Source organism: Danio rerio, chromosome 1 (assembly GCF_052040795.2).
Source record: "Danio rerio strain M-AB ecotype USA chromosome 1, GRCz13ab, whole genome shotgun sequence".
Lineage (NCBI taxonomy): Eukaryota > Metazoa > Chordata > Actinopteri > Cypriniformes > Danionidae > Danio > Danio rerio.
In genome coordinates, this window is record NC_141021.1 from 39,725,154 (window position 1) to 39,746,544 (window position 21,391).

General features: G+C 34.0%; 1 protein-coding gene across 2 annotated transcripts in view; it reads left to right on the plus strand.

Moving 5' to 3' along the window:
* sparcl1 (SPARC-like 1) overlaps positions 1-21,391 on the plus strand; it is a 41,113-nt gene that overhangs the window by 13,986 nt on the left and 5,736 nt on the right. For both annotated transcript variants that reach the window (NM_001446731.1, NM_001130605.2), the window contains 8 exon segments: positions 676-731; positions 6,115-6,177; positions 7,902-8,795; positions 13,252-13,354; positions 13,662-13,783; positions 16,277-16,397; positions 19,311-19,447; positions 19,639-19,787. In NM_001446731.1, the coding sequence (NP_001433660.1) occupies positions 678-731; positions 6,115-6,177; positions 7,902-8,795; positions 13,252-13,354; positions 13,662-13,783; positions 16,277-16,397; positions 19,311-19,447; positions 19,639-19,787 (1,643 nt within the window). In that variant the 5' untranslated portion in view covers positions 676-677.

Sequence of the window (21,391 nt, forward strand, 5' to 3'; positions counted from 1 at the left end):
ATGCACATCAAGCGGCAGACAATGAGATTTGAATTTTATATAGTAAATATGCACTGTGCAGGGTGTGTGCCAATTACAATGATGTACATGTTGGCATTTGTTTGCACTTAAAACACTGCTCTGCTTTTTTCTGTTGTATTTTACTTAGTAAATTCTTATCAGAACATTTTTAAACTAAATTGTCATAATTTAATAATAATAATGAAACTTTATTGATTTATTGTCTTCTGGAATGCAGTATCTTGATACCACTGCTCCCTATCCATTGTCCACATCAACATGGCCTATAATGCACATATTGTCTCTGTGCAGTAGGCAAAAGGCTTGTGTACTTAGTCGACTCTTTTTCCAGTCTAGTAGCTTCTGATGTTTGCTTTGCCCCTCCGGACTTTGAATGTGACTTTTGAGCGGAGCTCATCTCCTGGGCCCTGTTGCCACGACAACTGAGGCGGCTGATTTATGCTGGGATGTCATGGCGGGAGTACGTCCAGCATACAGATGGAGATCTCTGAACCCTGTGTGAGAACGGCCCAGAGGCCACGAGAGCTCGATTCTTAGATAGAAAAGAATAGGCAATGAGAAGATCAAGTTTTTTAGGAAGTTTTAAGACAGGACACGGAATTGTGCTGACACCCATACAAAGTTATTATTGATTTTTTTTCTTCTCCTGTCTAGAAATGAAGAAAGAGGTGTTTCTCTTCTGCTTTTTGGTAACAGCGCTGGCTGCATATGTAAGTACAATACCCAAACTTCCGCAACATTTCCATGATCATGCACAATAGAACTGTTTGGAAACAAACAAATACATTTCTAAGAACATATTCCAACCAATACAGAATTTTAGACAGAGAATATTTTGGAGATTCAGTCAAATGTGTGCAGATAAATCAGCAAGAATGCTGTAAATGGTATTGAAATTATTTATTACTAATTTATTACTATTTGTGACCCTAGACACCCGCTTCAAATGCTACAGTATCATGAAAGGGCATTATCAGTGGATATCAGCTGATAGATATGGGCTAGTAGAGGCCTTCCACATGGTCAATCAGCTATACTAATAGAGAAGACTCCAGATACACATCTGTTTTTACAATACTGTGATGGTAGGGGTATTTTTACTAAAAGACAATTAATAAGTAATTTAATCTATAATATAAATAATTATTGTGGTTAATCAGCTACACACCTAAAGAAGACTCCAGATCTGTTTTTATATTACTGTGACGACTGGGTTTAGGAATGGGATAGGGGTAAACGTTAATAAAATACATTTATTAGGAAATTTAATAAAAAATATAAGTAGTTTTATTTTGTGGTAAATTAGCTATATTAATAGTGAAGACTTCAGATTCAGATCTGTTTTTACATAACTGTGATGGCTTGGTTTAGGATTGGGGTAGGGGTAGACGTTAATAAAATACAATTAATGGGACATTTGATCAATGATGCTAATTACTTTTGGCTACAGTTGTATATGGTCTATAGCTGGATGATAACAGCCTTCTGAGCCTACTAGTAGGCGCAGAAGCCCCCTACTGCCCTATATCCAATAGCTGATAACCACTTATAACGGCCATTTAATCGAGTGATAACATTGCAATTGGCTGCCCTACCTAGACCACATAACCAGTCATGAGTGTCATTTTTTATAAGAATAAATAAATTTCTAGTGATGTACGGTGGGTTATGATAGGCCGATGTTTGTCAGAAATTCAACCATTTAAGTTTCTAGAATCTGGGGTTTAAAGGAACCTTAATACTGAGAAAAATCCCCTTTAAAGTTTAACCAACTTTCATAAGTGTCGTTTTTTATATAAGAACAAATAAACTTCTATTGATTGTTGGTTCAGATAGGACAATATTTTTCAGAGACACAACTATTTGGTGGTTGAGTGAAATTTCCCTTTAAAGTTGAACAAATTAGGTTTTAATAAGCAAACTACTAATCAAAGTTTTCAAATATTTACAGTACACTGGGGAAAAAAAACTGGCAAACTTAATTTTTTAAGCTGAATCAAATTAACCTTATCAGTCCATTGAACTTATATTATATTATTGAACTTGAAACAGCTTGCTTAACTTATAAAATTAAGTTAGAACAACTTAGTTTAATAAGTTACAAGTTACAACAACTTAGTTTAATAAGTTACAAGTTACAACAACTTAGTTTAATAAGTTACAATGACCTAAAAACATATGCTGTCAGGATTAATTGATTATATAATTTTTCACAGTGTAGGAAATGTACAATATCTCAGAAATATTCTAAGAAATACAACTATTTAAAAATCTGAAATCTGGGGGTTAAAAGAAATGTAAATACTAAGAAAAAAAACTTTAAAGTTGAATAAATGGAGTTTTAGGCATATTTCTTATCAAGAGTTTTAAAATATTTACAGTAGGAAATTTACAATATCTTCTTGGAACATGAAATTTGCTTGATAATTAATAGTTTTTGACATAAAATAAAAAAAATAAAAATAAAGTTGACCCATACAATGTATTTTAGCTTTTACCCAAAGCTACTACACCTGTTAAACTTAAGACTTATTTTTCTGGCCTAATACAGAATTGAGATGCATACATATAACTAAATTACCCAAACATATAACAGAACCTTTATTATCTTGAGAAGTAAGAATGTATTCCAAGTTTAAAAAAACAAGTATGCACACAGGGAAGTCGAGCTTTTAGAAATCAAATGTGTGCAGATAAATCAGCTAGAATGCTGTAAATGGTATTGAAATTTGATTTGATATTTTTGACCCTAGACCACATAACCAGCCATACAGTAAGTGTTGTTTTTTATAAGAATAAATACATTTCTATTGATGTATGGTGGGTTATGATAGGACAATATTTGTCAGAGATACAATTATTTTAAAATCTGGAATCCGGGGTTCAAAGAAATCTAAATACTAAGAAAAAATTTAGTTTATAAGCATATTACTAATCAAAGTTTTAAAGTATTTACAGTACACTGAAAAATATCCTGCTGATCCAAATTTTTAAGCTGAATCAAATGAACCTCCATTGAGCTTATATTATGTTAAACTGACCTAAAACAGCTTGCGTTTAAAAAGTTACAATGACCTATAAACATATACTGTCAAGATTTATTGATCATATACTTTTTTACAGTGTAGGGAATTTACAATATCCTCATGGAATATTTGTCAGAGTTTTAAAAAATATTTATTAGTAGGAAATTGACCAATACACTGTATTTTGAGCTATTATGCAAAGCTATTACACCTGTTTAACTTAAGACCAGGTGTAGTCCAGGGTCACATTTTATATGGAGCTAGACTTGTTTCTTTATTATTCAATCAAATCATATTAAATCAATCAATCATATTTAGTTTTAGGGAAAAAAACTAAATACATAGTGATTAAAAAAATAAAAGTTATTATACAGTTTGAGTTAACTTACCTTGAGAAAGGCTCGCCATTGTTCGCACTTGTCACTGAAGCGAGTCCATTCCAATCGCGCAAAAACATAATGGGCATGGCCAAACTGTGACCTTAATCAAGATTGACCAATAGAATATAGTCTTTCATCGCAGAGGGAAGAGACCACCCACTGAGCTGCAAAGTTTTCAACTCGCAAAACCTGCAAAACTTGCAAGAAAAGATTTTAGATCTGCGAAAAATTATAGAACTGAAAGCAAAATGAATGAGCACACAATAAAAAAAATCTGATAGTAACTGCATAAAATGGCAATAGTTTTTTTTTTTTTTTTTTGGAGTGTAAATTTTTATTAAATTTTTTTATTTTTTTTAGCAATGACATTTTTTAATTAAATGTTATATATATATATATATATATATATATATATATATATATATATATATATATATATATATATATTTTTTTTTTTTTTTTTTTTTTTTTTTTTTTTAATTACAATGTACCTAATTTTGGTCAAAAACCTCATGTTTGTTTGAATAATAAAAACACAAAATTAACCCTGGCATACATGGGTTTAAAACTTTTCAACCCGCAAGCAAATCATTTCAACTCCCAAGCAAAGATTCTAGATGTGCAATAAATGACAGCAGATCAGAGTGCAAAATGAATGAGTACGTATGTAAATTTGTGGTAACTGCATAATAGGACAATGATTTATTTTTTGCAATCCAAAATATTTTATTATCATTAACATAAGTATTTTAATTAAACTTTTTTTATTTGCAATCTTTTAGTTTTTAATCACCATGTACTTAGTTTTTCTCTAAAACTAAATGTTTGGTTGAATAATAAAGAAACAAATCTAACTCCATAATTGTCTGGCCTCAGGGAGCACTGGCTGCATATATAACTAAAATACCCAAACATACAACAGCATTTTTATGATCTTATGTCAAACCTGGAAACAAACACCAACCCAAAAACATCTCTGAGAATTGAGAATGTATTCCAAGTTCGAAAAAGCAAGTATGCACACTGGGAAGTCGAGCTTTTGGAGAGTCAATCAAATGTGTGCAGATAAATCAGCAAGAACATTGTAAGCTGTAATGAAATCTGATGTAATATACGACCAGCTGGGTCAACAGAGAGGGGTTTGACACAGCTAATCACAAACATGGCTATATATTATTCCATTTCACTACTCTTGGGATTGGAGAGGGAGTAGACTAACTCTTAAATGCAGTTCTGCCGGGCAGTAAATCAATCCCACAGTCCCATGGCTGGTGATAGGATAATTGCGCAGCTTTAGAATGACAAAACGCCTCACTTAAATCATAGACATGTTTTTCAGCTCGGCAAGGAGAATGGACTCTCAGCATTAGTTGCTTATCTTTATGTAAAAGACAATACTTCACTGGCACAAAATCTGCTTTTTTCTAGGAAATTGCAGCATGTCGAGAGCGGTTAGCCATAGAGAATCTGAAACAAAGCAGTTGGAATGAAATTACATGAAAAGCAGTGTAATTGAATGTTGTAACTATCAGTTGTGGAGCTGGAACACAACTGTTGTCTGGTCAGTTTATCCTTTTAAGTGAAAGTTGGTTTGTGAATACAGAGTGAATACACTTGAGACATCTATGCAAACTCTTTTGAAAATAATTAACATATAGTGCATAAAATTTCAATATGTTGTTGTATTACGTATATCTCTGCACTTTTAGTGTAGCTATTCAGAATTTATCCAATTATGAAAACATTTTCGAGCTTTGCTTGAATATTTAACAGTGGTGGAAAGAGTACTTTAGTCACATTTAATTAAAAGTACCATTACTTATCCCAAAATGTAGTGTAAGTAGAGTAAAAGTATCTGTTGTAAATATTATTCAAAGTATGAGTAAAAGTAGCCCTTTTAAAAGTACTCAAGATTAGTGAGTAGTGAGCATTAGGCTGTGAAACGATGATGCCTTTATATGCAATTTGTGAGTGTGTACTTGAAAACGTAACATTCTGCCGTGCATTAAGTTATTGTTTAAGGCCATTTCGGTCATCATACAGCAGGCATCCATCTTCTCATCATTAACATGCAGTCTAAACAGTCGCTCTGTCATTGCGTGTAACAGTGTGGTGTCTTTTGTCTTAAGTTTGTTCTGTTTCATGCAATTTTTCTGTATAATTTCATTGGACAGGAATGGCATGACTGATTATTCTATTTTAACCAATCCCCATAGACAAGAAAAAAAAAGAAGTGACTGCTGCTTGAAGCAAAATAGTATAGTAAAAGTGCAGAGACAGCACTAAAAATGTACTCTAGTGATAGTAAAAGTTAATGGTCCATTTGTTGAATTTAAGGCACATTGCATCTACATGCCAACTAATTCTCATTTGATAATGAGTAGACTTTTAGGTTGGGGTTAGGGTTAGTGTAAGTTGACATGTACTTGCAAGGTTTCTTATAGTCAGTTAAATGTCTGTTAAAGAAGCAATATCAACAGATATTAAGCAGATATTCTACTAATACTTAAATAGACCATCCAAAATAAAGTGTTATCCATTTTTAAAACTACCTAGTAAAGTACAATTCCAGGTAAAATTTACTCAGTTACAATAATATAATAGAGTATTTGTAATTTGTTACTCCCCACCACTAATATTTAATAACTACAACAACAAGACTAAGTTGCCTTTCTACCTTTTTTAAGGTACAAAGTAAGCCTCATGGAAAGAAACAGCACATCAAGCACATTGCGACTCCAAAAGAGCAGGTAATTTTTAAAAAGACAGAATTCATCCCTCATGTGAAATGTCAATTATTTTCCAAATATTTGCCAATTGATTTTCTATTATTTCTATTTTTCTTATAGAATTTTTTTTTATTTTCTTTAGATTGCCTGGAATAAAAGTAGTTTTCTTTGTTTATATAATATAGAGTATATTATATTACTCAATTATTTTATATTCATGTTTATTCATTCTTTTTTTATTTTTATTTATTCTTATTCATAGACTAATTAGTTAAATTGTTGCACTAACTCTTTTAAGTGTTCTTTGAATCCTTTATTAAATAAATAATATAAAATTCACCAAGAAACATAAAATTGACTACCTTTGAGTCATTGAATTATTCACTTTACAAATTCACTCAAAACTAATCCAATCAGAAAGTAAATAATCTTTTTTTTAATATAAATTAACTATACATTTTGCTTCCTTAAAGGGGTGATCCAGAGTATATTTTAAGGCTTGGCTGTGTTTATAAGATGCAAAGCAATGTGTGCCCATGCTTCATTTGTGAAAAATCTCATTATTTCTTCAGATATGTTACTTTGATTACTGCTACTCAGCTAACATAAAACGGCTGTCATATTTCATAGTTTCTCCAAAAGGCCCACCCTCAAGAGGCTCTGATTGATCAGCTAACATAATGTGCTGTGAGTCGCGGATTGGTTCCACGTCACCAGGAAAAGCGTCATGCCCCTAGAAGCACGCGCTTTGCTTCTGCTCTAAATACTGTCAGTCAGTGTAAATGTTAGTCATATCAGTTTGTCCCTGAATCAGACAGAAAATGACACAGAGGACACAGCTGAACCTCACACCTGCTCTCTAAAATAAAATCTGAGAAGTGTCTTTCATATATATATTCAGAATAAGTATGTGTAAGTAATATAAAACGTTCACATATCTTTTGTGAGTTTTTTATTTGAGATGTAGAACGCAGGGAAAGCAGCTGCATAGAGTGACACTGCAGCGCTGGTGAAGATTGTGGGTGTTTACAGGGGTTTGACTGATAAATAGGATTTTGTAGCTAAATTGTTAGCGGTGCCAAACAGCATTTCCATTGTTTACATGCTTAGTTAGTCCTCGCTCAACATTATGTTAACGCTAGACATTATGCATGTAATAGATCAACTTTAACAAATAAAAATGCTTACAGGTTGTTGCTCACAATCCTCAGCTTTTCTATTATGGTTTGAGCTGCTCCTTCTTTGAAGCAAATAGCCAAATCCAGCACTGAACTGAGAGATTCTGAAAGCTGTCCTTTGTTAAAAGCTACAGTAGCTATATACATTTTTATAATCCTCTGGAACATAATTAAAATTAAACTGCATGCACTTCTCTCTTTGTCTCGTGTCCTTTAGAAACCTAAATACAGAAACAGAAGAAGCTCTGTGGAAATAGTGTTTGGACGACATTTTAGCTTTCTCTGCTATAACATTACAGTGCCTCTGGCCACGCCCCTCCACTGCGCGTGGTAAATGCACGTAACCAGAAGCGTTTGTGATCTCATTAACTTTGCATTGAACTTTGAGCGTCTTACATTAAGAGATGTTGTTTATGTTCACACAGCTACATTATACATCAACTAAAGTTTAAAATATGATATCGTAGTGGACCACCCCTTTAAAACTGCATATCTGTTATATGCTGGGCTGTTGTGCAGAATAAAAACTGCAATAAATGATATAATTTTTACAATGTTGTTTGTAAGTCAGAGTCAGTGAAGCTTCATGGCAGTATGGATGGAGTCCTGCCCACGTTTCTGCCTTTTGAGTCCAGCACTCAGGATGAAGACACGAGCGAGGAGACTGAGAGCCGTGTGGAGATGAAGCAAGCGGAGGCAGAAGAGCCTGAAGGTTCAGATGGAGGTGAAAAGAAGGAACCTTTACTCCTGAGTGATGAGGCATTGACTCAGCTCCTCCAGGAACCCGTGGAGGAGAATGAAGATGATCATTCTGAGAGTCTGGAAAAAGACGAAGTGAAGGACAAGGTGGAGCAGTCAACAGAAGATGGAGAATCCAAAATCGAGACTGAAAACGAGGCTGAGAGCAAGGAAGAGGATTCAAAGGACACAGACAGCAGTACTGAGTCAGAGATACCAATGGATTTGGACTACACAACTGACAGAGATGCTTCTCAGCCACTACCAATCAAACTGGATGAGGCTAAAGTTTTAACCACTATGGAGGACACGGTTGAAGATGTAATCCCCACAGCCACAGCAAACTATGAATCCCAGCAATCCAACAGCGACATTGCAGAGGAACAAGAGGAACTAGAAGACCCAGCTCAAGAGGAGTTGAAAGAGCCTGAGAATGACATTGAAAAGGAGAAGAATGATCAGCAGGATGAGAAGAACATCCTTGAACCTGGTATTTCTGAAGGCAAGATGGCTAAAAAGGATAAGAAGAAGAATGAAAGTAAAAGCAATGGAAAGGGAAAAGGCAAAAAACAGCGGAACAGTGAGCTGCTTGAGAAGATGCAGAGTGACCAGGCCGGTGCAATAGAAGACACTGAAGAACTTGCTCAGAAGAAAGACCAAGAAAAAGTGACAGAGGCCACTGAAAATACAGAGTCCAAACCCAGAAAGAAGAATGGCAAATGGGTATGAAATGCATCACACATACCTTTTGACATAATTTCGGTGTACATTTTCTGGATTAAACACAAAGAATGATAACTATAAAAATAAATGAAATTATAACTATACCATTGCTCACACCACTGGTAATTTCTAAGTGCAGGTTTGCTGTCTGCCATTTTTACATAAAAAATAAATAAACAATGGCACAGAAGCAGTTTTTTTTTCATTCTTGCTTTTGTGATTCTCTAAAAAAAACTTTTAGTCAAGAGTTCCTTAAAGTTCCAAGTTTAATTGACTTTTTTGTGAAATTAAAAAGTTCTAAATATGGTTATATAATAAAACACTCAGCTCAGGTAAGTTGCAAATTTCCATGTCTAGTTATTAGGAAATTAATTAAATGCTTCTGCATAGTAAAAAGTAGTGCTGTAACAAGATCCACATCAAGTGGTTATTATAAGAACCGTTGGTGCAGTATAGAATCTTTATTTTTAGAAGAGTAAATATCTAAGCACCTTAAATTAATTCAGATTTGATTTGATCAAGATTTGATCTTATTGTTTTTCTGTGCCATTATTATCACTGTTTTGTCCAATACTATGCTGTTCTACTCTTTTTGCATTTAGAATGTTTTTTAGGACTGTAACGTTATGGTTATTGTTAAAGTTATAATACTTAACTATATATATATATATATATATATATATATATATATATATATATATATATATATATATATATATATATATATATATATATATATATATATATATATATATATATACACCACTTGTTTATTTTTTCCCCAATTTCTGTTTAACGGAGAAAAGCTTTTTTCAACACATTTCTAAACATAATAGTTTTAATAACTCATTTCTAATAACTGATTTATTTTATCTTTGCCATGATGACAGTATATAATATTTTACTAGATGTTTTTTTCAAGACACTTCTATACAGCTTAAAGTGACATTTAAAGGCTTAACTAGGTTAATTAGGTTAACAAGGTAGGTTAAGGTAATTAGGCAAGGTATTGTATAACAGTGGTTTGTGCTGAAGATTATAGATAAAAAATTTAGCTTAAAAAGGCTAATCATTTTGTCCCTAAAATGATGTTTAAAAAAATAAAAACTGCTTTTATTCTAGCCGAAATAAAACAAATAAGACTTTCTCCAGAAGAATAAATATTATCAAACATACTTTGAATATTGCTCTGTTAAACATCATTTGGGAAATATTTAAAAACGAAGAAACAAATTCGAAGGGGGCTAATAATTCTGACTTCAAATAAATAAATATATATATATATATATATATATATATATATATATATATATATATATATATATATTGTGGTCTAGAATACAAGTGTGTTAAGGCGCATTGTTGGTGCGTTGCTATTTTGAAGAACTGAAATAGACCGTGCCATTGACCATCTAAAAGCAGGTCTAAAGTCCAGCGCAGAGCACTTTAGTTATATGCCTATGTGGATTCAAAAGCTTACACGTTACGTAATACACACATGATGTACAGCAACACACAAATATCTTTACATGTGAAAAAATATTTAAAAATTCATTAAAAAAATTCAAGGATTAAAATGTTACAAAAAATATTATGTTCTACATAAATATAAAAACCACTGCCTCAATTCCTCATCCTGGGGGGCTTTTTCAGTTTATTCATCATAATTCGCATTTGTATAAAATGTTATTATAATTAGCAGTGTTGTTTATTATATGCATATTTATATTTGTTTTAATAAAAAAAATAGTTTAGATTTGTTCACCTGTCGGGTTTTAGAGACGTGTTGGATATAGCTCAGTTTTTTGTCCACTATTCGTTATTATTGTTTATTTATTTATTTGCTGGAAATTAGAACTGAATTTAGAAATAGTTTTGAAACAAATATTTGCACTTAAACAAAATTAAATATGTAAGCTAATGGATGTCTTCAGTGGAGTGCGTACAACACAGTTTCCTTATCCATGAAGATAAAGGAGTAAAGTAGAGAGTAAAAGTAAAGTAATGTGAAAGGAGACTTGTTCCATATCCTCACTGCAGATGGTCTGTTTAACTGTTTTCTTGCGCTTGAACCATTCAGTTGTTCCACTTACGCCATGTGGCATGACACAACTGACTTTTAAAGGGAATAGGAGATGAGCCTCTGATTAGTTTAATGCACATTATGCTCAAAACACACCCATTAACTCATTAAGAGAATAAGCCCTGGCCCTGTTAGACCATGCACTGGGGTGCAGAGCATATTTCTTCGTACTTAAAATAGCAAAAGTGGATATCATTACACTAAGAAATGTAACTATTATACATTTTATCAATTTAGTGGCTAGTGTAAGTTCAGTCGTACAAAAATGTACGATTTTAAAAAGGAGGTATAGCAACTAACCTCAGCCCCCCTAAACCCAACCATCATTATGGTATGAGCAAATTGTACTAATTTGTACAAATGAGATCGCACAAATTCATATGAATTAGCTATTTAATCAAAAAGTTACGAATTGCCGTGAGATTGTGTTGAACATTTTTCAGATTTACAAATATACAGCGCCCTCTAGTGGATTTGTTTTCTGAAACGTGCAATGAAATGTATCCGGAGGAATGTATTTCTGTTTCGAAAAGATGAAGACTGAGGCTGCTAATTCAGTTAATTTACTCATCGTCATGCCATTCAACTGATTAAATAAACAGAAGTAAAATTAAATTTTTTAGTAAACTGACCTTTTAAGTCACTGTTATTAGACTTAGAAACAGTATTCGTTATGACTTGCAACATTTCTTGAATAAAACATTAGACACTGAAAGATTAATGCTCTGTTTAGTATAAAATCTCATTTGCATTATTTTAGCAATTTAGTCCTCAGTTTTACAGCTGTTTTGCAAGTGCAAGTAACATTTAAAGAGAAGGTTATGCAATGAGAGCTTTAAACTGCTTGTGTTTGTAGGTAGAGAGTCACAGTGATGGTTGTGCAATGAACTCTATCCAACTTTTTAATTTAAAAGAGTGGGTGCAGACCTTTTTTTTCCAGGATTCTGGTGTCAGGCACTCACAGTTTTGGCTCTACAAAACAGACAGTCATGCTGCTTGATGTTACAAAAGGATAATTGTTTTCATTATAATTCATTATAATGAACTTGTTTGTATAAGAAGCTGTATTTGTACACTGCTGCTTGTTCAAACTGCTTATTTAAAATGAGCTGAAACAATAAAATTCTAGAGTTTTAATTGAGACAACTTAATTGTTTAATGTTCAGTCCTCCGGGCATCCTCCGGGTGCTCCAGTGTCTCCCACAGTCTGAAGACATGCGGTACAGGTGAATTGGGTAGGTTAAATTGTCCATAGTGTATGAATGTGTATGAGTGTGTGTGGATGTTTCCCAGAGATGGGTTGCGGCTGGAAGGGCATCCGCTGCGTAAAAAACGTGCTGGATAATTTGGCTTAAAACTGTGAAAAACAGTAGAGGAAAGACAAACTTCTGGTCACCTTTTTAACATAATGACAACTTTAAACGATGAGCCTACTGGTCTAGCACAATGCACAACGTGTAAGTGTTAATTGAGAAAACTTACTGTGGACCACATACCATTTGGATATGGATGTCACTTAAAAAACTAAAACTTACATTTAAATAAAAAATAAATAAATAAATAAAAAACTCCAAACATTTCTTTAAATTATTCAGAAAAAAAAAACTACCTGTAAATGAAAAAAACATCATTTTTTTATTAAATATAAATCCGTTCTATTTTAAAGGCTGTAACAGAATAAGCTGTTTGGTGGAAAAAAAGATGGGCTTTGGGTCGAACTCTGGCCCAAAATTTTGATAAGACAAGGCCAGGGTTACAGCCTGTGCGTGTCTGGCCAGCGCTGGACTTAGATTTAAAGACCATGCAGGGGTTCACTGTGGTTAATGTCCAGAGTGCCCCATTATTGTACCAAATTATACAAGTTCCCACATATGGTTATATGGGCTGCCATTCTGTAGTGTCTCAGCAGCTTCACTGTTTTATTGGCTCCTAATAATAATAATAACAGTATTAGTAATAATATTGATGATAATAATTGTAAATAATTTAAATGTTCAAAAACATTTACCCTTTTTAAATAATACACTTAATTTTTTACATTTCACACAAATGGAGTGTTCACACAAAAATGAATATAGACAAAATATCCCTCCACTTGTTTAATAGCTGGATTTCTTCTATGGATTTTCTTCTCTTGAATGCTAGTAACCATGTAGTTGACACCTATTAACTTTCATAGTATTTTTACACAACTACAGGAGGAGTCAGAAGGTACCATCAGTTTTGGTCACCAAATCCATACAGGCCTGGAACAGCTCAGGGATGAACAAATTCAACTGAAAGCTGTTTTTTTAGTTGTTGTTTTTTTATGGTGAACTGTCCATTTGATTTCCAAATAAAGCTTACTAATGTATTAAGTGTGTCCCGTCACAGACTCGCTTGGTGGGGATGAATCCAGTACAGATTAGGGCCACTATGGATCTTTACCCAGATGTTCGCCTCACCCGTCACTCCAATGGGCAGGGGGTGCCAGCTGGTAAGTGTTGATCCAACTCTGTCTCCATAGCCCCGAACCCATATCAGGAATCTGCTGAGTAGAGCTTTTCTTTAACACAGACTGTTAAACCGACCCGGCTTAAGAAGTCAATGCGAGCTTTAGCCCTTGGTTTATGTTTTATCCAAACCAACAGAGGCAAAGGAATGTTGGTGCGTTTTACAGGATGGTTATATATAACCTTTATTAGATGTCTCCTTGAGAACCTTTTGAAAGCTACAGTGGATGCTTGAATTGAAGATACAGTGTTTGACAAGATATTTGCACATTCTTTCATTGTTTTATCCAGACCCCTGTGAAAATTTCCGCTGCAAAAGAGGGAAAACTTGCAAACTGAACGATGAGAACAAGCCCATCTGTGTGTGTCAGGAGCCGACAGAATGTCCTCCTAATGTAAACGATTTTGAACATGTAAGTATGTTATCTTGTAAATGTTGAGGTGTCTAATCACCTTGGTAAATGGTTCTATTTGACAATTTCTTTCAAAATTAAGAGTGATTGTGATGTGCTTGTGGGTTTTTTGTGTACATTTTGGGAGTTTTTATTGAGAACTTCATTATCATATAAGTTTTGGTAATACTTAATAACTTTTTCCACAACTACAGGAGGCACAAGTTACCATCAGCTTTGATCACCAAAATCTATCAGTATAAAAAGACTCGTATGGGTCTGGAAAAACTAGAAGATTAATTAATTGTATTGAATGTTTTTTTTTTGTTGTTGTTGTTGTTTGAGTGAACTGTCCCTTTGATTTCCAAATAAATGTATTATTTCCAAATAAATGTACAATTTAAAATGTAAATTAATTCAACATATTATGCTACTGTATACAACTTGGTTTATTTCCAATAAATAACAAATCACCTTTGAGTTAAAAGGTTCTATTAGACAATTTTAAAAATTATTTTAAAAATTAGTTGTTATTTAAAAAAAAAAATATTTTATTTGAGTACAGTTTGTATTAAAAACCTCATTATCATAAAAATTTTGATGATACCTATTAACTTTTCCACAACTACAGGAGGCAAAAGGTACCATCAGTTTTGGTCACCAAAATCTAACAGTATGAAAAGACTCATACAGTATAGGTCTGGAAAAACTCGAAGATTCATTAGTTATATTAAAAGTATATATTTTTTTGAGTGAACTGTCTCTTTGATTTCCAAATAAATGTATTATTTAAGGCGAGGCAGTGGTGCAGTAGGTAGTGCTGTCGCCTCACAGCAAGAAGGTTGCTGGTTCGAACCTCGGCTCTGTTTGTGGAATTGTGGAGTTTGCATGTTCTCCCTGCCTTCACGTGGGTTTCCTCCGGGTGGTCCGGTTTCTCCCACAGTCCAAAGACATGTGGTACAGGTGAATTGGGTAGGCTAAATTGTCCGTAGTGTTTGAGTGTGTGTGTGAATGTGTGGGTGAATGTTTCCCAGAGATGGGTTGCGGCTGGAAGGGCATCCGCTGCGTAAAAACTTGCTGGATCAGTAGGCGGTTCATTCCGCTGTGGTGACCCCGGATTAATAAAGGGACTAAGCCGTCAAGAAAATTAATGAATGTATTATTTATAAATAAATTTACAATTTATTATGTAAAATAATTCAACATATTATGAGACTTGGTTTATTTCCATATGTTTAAATAACAAATCACCTTGGAGTTATTTGACAGTTTTGTTAAAATTTAGTGTGATTGTGATGTCTTTTTGGTTTTTATTTGTGAACATTTTGAAAGTTTGTATTGAGAACTTCATTATCATATATATTTTGCTATAGCAATTCAAAAAAAAAAAAGTTAAAGGTGCTGTATGTAAGTTTTTGACTCTTCTAAAGCATGAAAATACCATAATATATTTGCAGATATGTAAAAAAACACGCTAAGTAAACATTCTTGTTTATCTGAAAAACAATGCTGAAGTCAGATATTCTGCTTTGAAAATGTGTCTTTATTTTGGTAAACATCTTGCCCGATGCCAGTTTAGCCAATTATATTTCAGCTCCCTGGGTTGCCTTGGTGGAAAATTTATTCAGAAAGGCTCTCAAAGCATGCGTTGATGACCAAAATGCGACCTCCGGTGGACAGTAGCAGACTCCAAAATAAGACGCAGATTGAGAGTTCCACATGAGGTTAATAATTAGCAAATTATATTATTAATGCATGTGTTAACAACACGCTTTGTAACGAGATACACAGTAATGAACAATTGGGCTGTTTTAACCAGACGAAACACGACAGATGTTTAAATATAGCCATTCAGAAGTACAGAATAGTGCAGTCACTCCCAAAATAGTAAGGTTTATAATCTAATTAATACATATTAATTCTCTTTAACATAATTAAATGTATACATATATCACTCAAATGTGTTTAGTTCTAAAGTTCAATTTCAAATGGTTTATTTTATTTTCAAGATCTAAGATGAACAGATCAGCATCTGCTACTGCTTTCAGTATATGGCAATAAATGTAATGTAAAATGGCATTCAGACTCACATTATTAGCATTTAACACTGAATAAAGCACATGAGGTTTACCTGGAGTAATCATTGTCACAGTTTTCTGTTGTTCACCTGTGAGAAATAGAAGCCTTTTATAATATACCAATTCGAAGTGTTTGTTAGGACAAAACTCCTTTTAATATGGAAAATATTCCTTCTATCGGGTGCTGTTTCTTTTATTTAGAACATGGTTTAAATCACTCTCTCCTGTCCTCAATCTGGCAACCTGCGCTTGCCTTTGTTTAGATCCAAAAGTGCAATACCTATATCAACCACTGGGTGTCAAACTTAAATACTGCACCTTTATATATTACAATCTCAAAACCTTTCAGAATGCAAATAAAACCTTATAGATTCAAAGTGGTGAAATACTGATTGAATAAAACATTCTAACAACATTTTTGTTGATTTCATTGTAGGTCTGCGGAACTGACAATAAGACATATGACTCATCTTGTCATCTTTTTGCTACCAAGTGTGGTCTTGAGGGAACCAAATTAGGTCACAGGCTTCATCTGGACTACACTGGATCATGCAAATGTAAGAAACATGTCTCAGAAAATTGCATTCACGTTAATATGAACTTATTTTTTTTTCGAAATAAACACTTTCATAAACAGCAACGATGAATGAGAAAGGCAGATATTTCCCTTTAATATAGCCCCTTATGGCCTTTCATTTGTTCTACCAGTCCACTATGCACAGTACAATGTGTGCATTGTATGAGCAATTTTGGGTTTGACTATACGGTAGTCAACACTGAAATTAATCATGTGTTTTCAAAATAGTCAGAGGACAAGAATAGTTTTAGCACAACTTGAAAGGTGATGATCCACTTGAAATGTTGACTAGATTATATTAGATTACATTCAACTTTATTGTCATTACACATGTACAAGGCAACAAAATGCAGTCTAAGTCTAACGAGGAGTGCAACAGCAGTAAGTGCAGGATATACTGTAGGTATAAGTTATAAAGTGGGATTATAGAAAAGCTATGGTGATATTTACAGATGGATGTACTGTGAAAATTATATACAAGTTTTATTAGCTATGAACAGAGATTAACAATAGTTTAATATATGTACAGTTTGCTATTTATAATCAGAGGTATGCAGACAGACATGAACATAATTTCAAATGGATATGTACAGTGGGTATGTACAATTCAAAATAAATTGGTGCAATGTAGTGCGATAAATGTGCAAATATTAAATAGTGCAGTGATTATGGGGAGTATAAGGGGGCAGAGTTTAAAAGGGAAACAGTTCTGGGGGAAAAGCTGTTCCACAGTCTGCTGGTTTGTCTGGGGGAGCCTGAAGTTCCTGTCTGTGAGCAGGGTGAGAAGAGTCCTTAAGAATTCTGCGTGCTCAGCGCAGACAGTGTTTCTTCTGGATGTCCTCAGTGGCTGGAAGTTAGGTCCCTGTAATGTGTCGGGCAGATTTCACCACCCACTGCTGTGCCTTACGCCCATCAACAAAGCAGCTTCCATACCAGACTGTGACGCAGTTGGTCAGGATGCTCTCTATTGCACAGTGGTAGAAGTTCACCAAGACGGCTGAGGACAGCTGGTTCTTCTTAAGTTGCCTTTAGAAGAAGAGGCCATGGTGAGCCTTCTTGACCAGGCTGGAAGTGTTGGTGGTCCAGGACAGGTCCTTTGAGATATGGGTCCCCAGGAACTTGAAGGATGAGACAGGCTCAAAGGCCATCCCATTGATTTGGATGGGATCTTGTGAGCCTGTTCGTCCCTTCCTGAAGTCCACAATGAGCTCCTTGATCTTGGTGGTGTTAAGAAGCAGATTGTTGTTGGTGCACCAAGTATCCAGATGCTGTATCTCCTCCCTATAGGCAGTCTCATCATTGTTGTTAATTAGACAGTCGTGGGTAAGTAGGGAGTAGAAAAAGGGGCTCAGCACACAGCCCTGTGGCACACCAGTAAATATTGTATTTATCTGGGAACACCAGTGACTATTGAATATATCTGCATTTCCGTTTTGTTTTTGCTTCATGTTTGTATTGAAACAATATTGTTAATATTTTAATTATTTATCGTTTATTATAATAAGATTATTATCAGAAATCAGTTTTATTGACCCTTTGTAGTAAAAAAAAAAGCAGCACATCTGTTTGTGATGCATAAATTAATTATGATTTTTGAATAAAATACTAAATAAATACATTTTAATAAATGCAAAATTCACTGCCCATTCAATCCCAAAGCCCTCTAAGTTTACTTTGGATTTTCATAAAAAAAAATAAATAAAAATAAATATATATATATATATATATATATATATATATATATATATATATATATATATATATATATATTTATTGTCAGGGTTGTGGATGGGAAATGGGGAAAAAGGAGCGAGGACTTAAGTGCAGGGAAATTGAGAATTTATTAAATAATAAAAAATAAAATAAAATGCAAAAAAAACTACCCTAATGGGGGAAAACATTAACAAAACAAATACATACACAAACAAACTGGACTGGGCAGGCTGGCAAGGATCAGGCTGGAAACACGAAAGGACAAGACTTCAAACAACAACATGTGATGACGAACTGGCACAGGACAGCACAGAACAGGACATGTAAACACGCACCACGTGCTAAACACAACACCAACAGAAGACTGAACGAAAGACACGAGTACACGATGAATGAAAACACTCACCTTGCATTCACACACGCAGCGTGCATGTTTCATCCCAGCACGACCAAAACTGAAACCAACTAGACTGAGACACTGGGAATGAAACACCATGCTGCAGACAGACGACAACACAAACACGAGCACAAGAGCACGAGTGTCCGAGGCACGCAGGGCCTGCGCGGCCACATCAAGCGTAGTGTACAGCACACTCTGCGTACACCCACGATGGCGCACGCGCACACAGAGACACACAATGACAGAAACAGGACGAGACAGAGCTAGTGTCCGAGCTCTGCCACCAAGACAATAATTTACAAGACCATAGTGGCAGAACCCTGACATATAATCATTAATAATCCTTAATAAAGTATTCTGGCGTACATTCACTTTTAGGAACCTATATAATAACAATTACTGTAAGACTATTTTGATGGTCCCTATTGCACATTTTGTTGACTAAAAATTGCATTGCAACTACATGCCAATTACTTCTCATTTGAGTATTAGTCAACTGTCTACTTAATATCTGTTGATACTGCTTCTTCAATAGACATTTAACTGACTACAAGAAACTTTGCAAGTACATGTCAACCTACACTAACACTAACCCCAACTTAACAGTCTACTTGTAATCTTTTGAGAATTAGTTGGCTTGTAGGTGCAATGTATCATAAATTCAACAAAATCCTTTTATGGGACTGACTTTCAAAATTAAGTGATACCATAATTACTACTTTTCTAATTTTGTCTATTTTGATTTCCCCTTCTGTCTGTTTTGTGTATTTTGTCTGGCAGTTATTGCTCCATGTGTGGAGTCAGAGCTGGTGCAGTTCCCACTGCGAATGCGGGACTGGCTGAAGAACGTGCTTCTGCAGTTATATGAGCATGACTCCATGTCTCCTGGCTTTCTCACAGCTAAACAGAGAATCAGGGTATGCCTGGACAGACAGTTTTTTCATCTAGATATCACATGTCTCAAAAACAAGCAAATGACAGATTTAAGACAAGAGATTAACCAGAAATTGAATTCAGCTTTGCAACTTTTGACTGTAAAATATACAGTTTTGATAGCTCCACCATCGAATATAAATTATTTATAGATGATGAATCCTCTGCGCAACAGGTTCAGAAGATCTATGAGAGCGAGAGACGTCTTCATGCAGGAGATCACCCTGTTGAAATTCTGCAGCAGGACTTTGAGAAGAACTACAACATGTACATCTATCCAGTGCACTGGCAGTTTGCACAGATGGACCAGCATCCTTCAGACAGGTATGGATTTGCAAGTCAGAGATACTTAAAGAAACGGCAGGTGGTTCGTGAATAGATAAAAAAAGTTAATAATTAATTCAACTCAACACAACTTCGGAAAATTATGAAAAATGTGCTGATTATGTAACATAATCAAAGCTTTTTTTTAAAGGTTTCCTACAATATGTTTAAATCCATCCAAGGTAACCAAAAAAAATAATTATTTTCTTATAATATAAATTGCAGTATTACATCTTTTTTTAAATGTGGCAATGCACAAAACGGGTGGAAATGTGCATATGCCAATTCTCACTAACAAGTTGTCGTCTATAAAAAAACCTAAATTGACAGGAGAATGTGCACAGGTTTAAATAAAGTCATTTTAAATAATAACATGAGCCATAATCATTAATAAATCTATTTAAAAACTATTCTGGTGTACGTTAACTTTTAGGAAAGTCTCTACACACTAAGAAATAAAGGGACAAAAGCTGTCACTGGGGTGGTATATTTTTAAAAAGTAACACTTTTGAAATCTGTAGGGTTTACATTTGTACATTTAAGGTACTACACTCTCAGAGAAAATGGTACAATGTTGGACAAAAGAAGGTACAAACCCTTGTCACTGGGGCAGTACCTTTTTATGGAACAGAATTGTACCTTAAGACAAAGAAACAAATTTGTATCATTGCCGTTTGTACCTTTAAGGACATGATTTGTTCCATGGGAAACCAAAATGTACCTTTGGTTTTTAAAACCTGCAGATCCAATATTGTACCTTCATCAAAGCTATAACTTTGATCCATGAATGGGGACAAAACACTTTGTACCTTAACAGTGTCAAATTCTCTTTTAAGAACTATTTAAAGACACTTTGCTATATCCAAAATGCAATAATTTATTTTCAGTAAATATAAAACACCAAATACATTTTTAAACAATATTTTAAAAAAAATTGTGAAAATGCACCTTTTCTATTTACAATAAAGGATAAAAATACTTCAACATAAATCAAAAGATCTATTTCTTTTGTCCCATGTACAATACAAAACATTTTTTTTCTCCAATTTTCACACAATACCTTTGTAATCACTTAAAGGTTTAATTTAATTTACTTAATTTTAAAAAAAGAAATAGAATTATGCAAAAGTACTATAACGAGATGCATAATATTTGATTATTTTTTAATACTAAAATGTCTGCATGAACACTTTGCATATGCTGGACTTTTATCAGTTCACATGATAAATGGAAAGCAAATGCCAAAATGTGCATGGTCTAAGAGGGTTGTGCTTATTCTCGTAATAAGTTATGGGTGTGTTTTAAAAATAAACTAATCAGAGTCTCATCTCCCATTCCCTTTAAGAGTCAGTTGCGTCGTGCCTTGGTGCATTTCCTATTTACAATGGCGGATTTTGTAAGTGGAAAAACTGAATGCTTCACTAGCGAGAAAACAGTTAAACAGACCATATGCAGCACAAGGACAAAGAATGAGCCTCCTCCAAGTGGCCTTTACTTTCACTTTCTCTTTTTCTCTTTTATGAATAAGGAAACGGTGTTTTATGCACAGAAATCCATTTGCCTATATTGTTTGTTAAGCACAAAGATTTATTTCAAACCTTTTT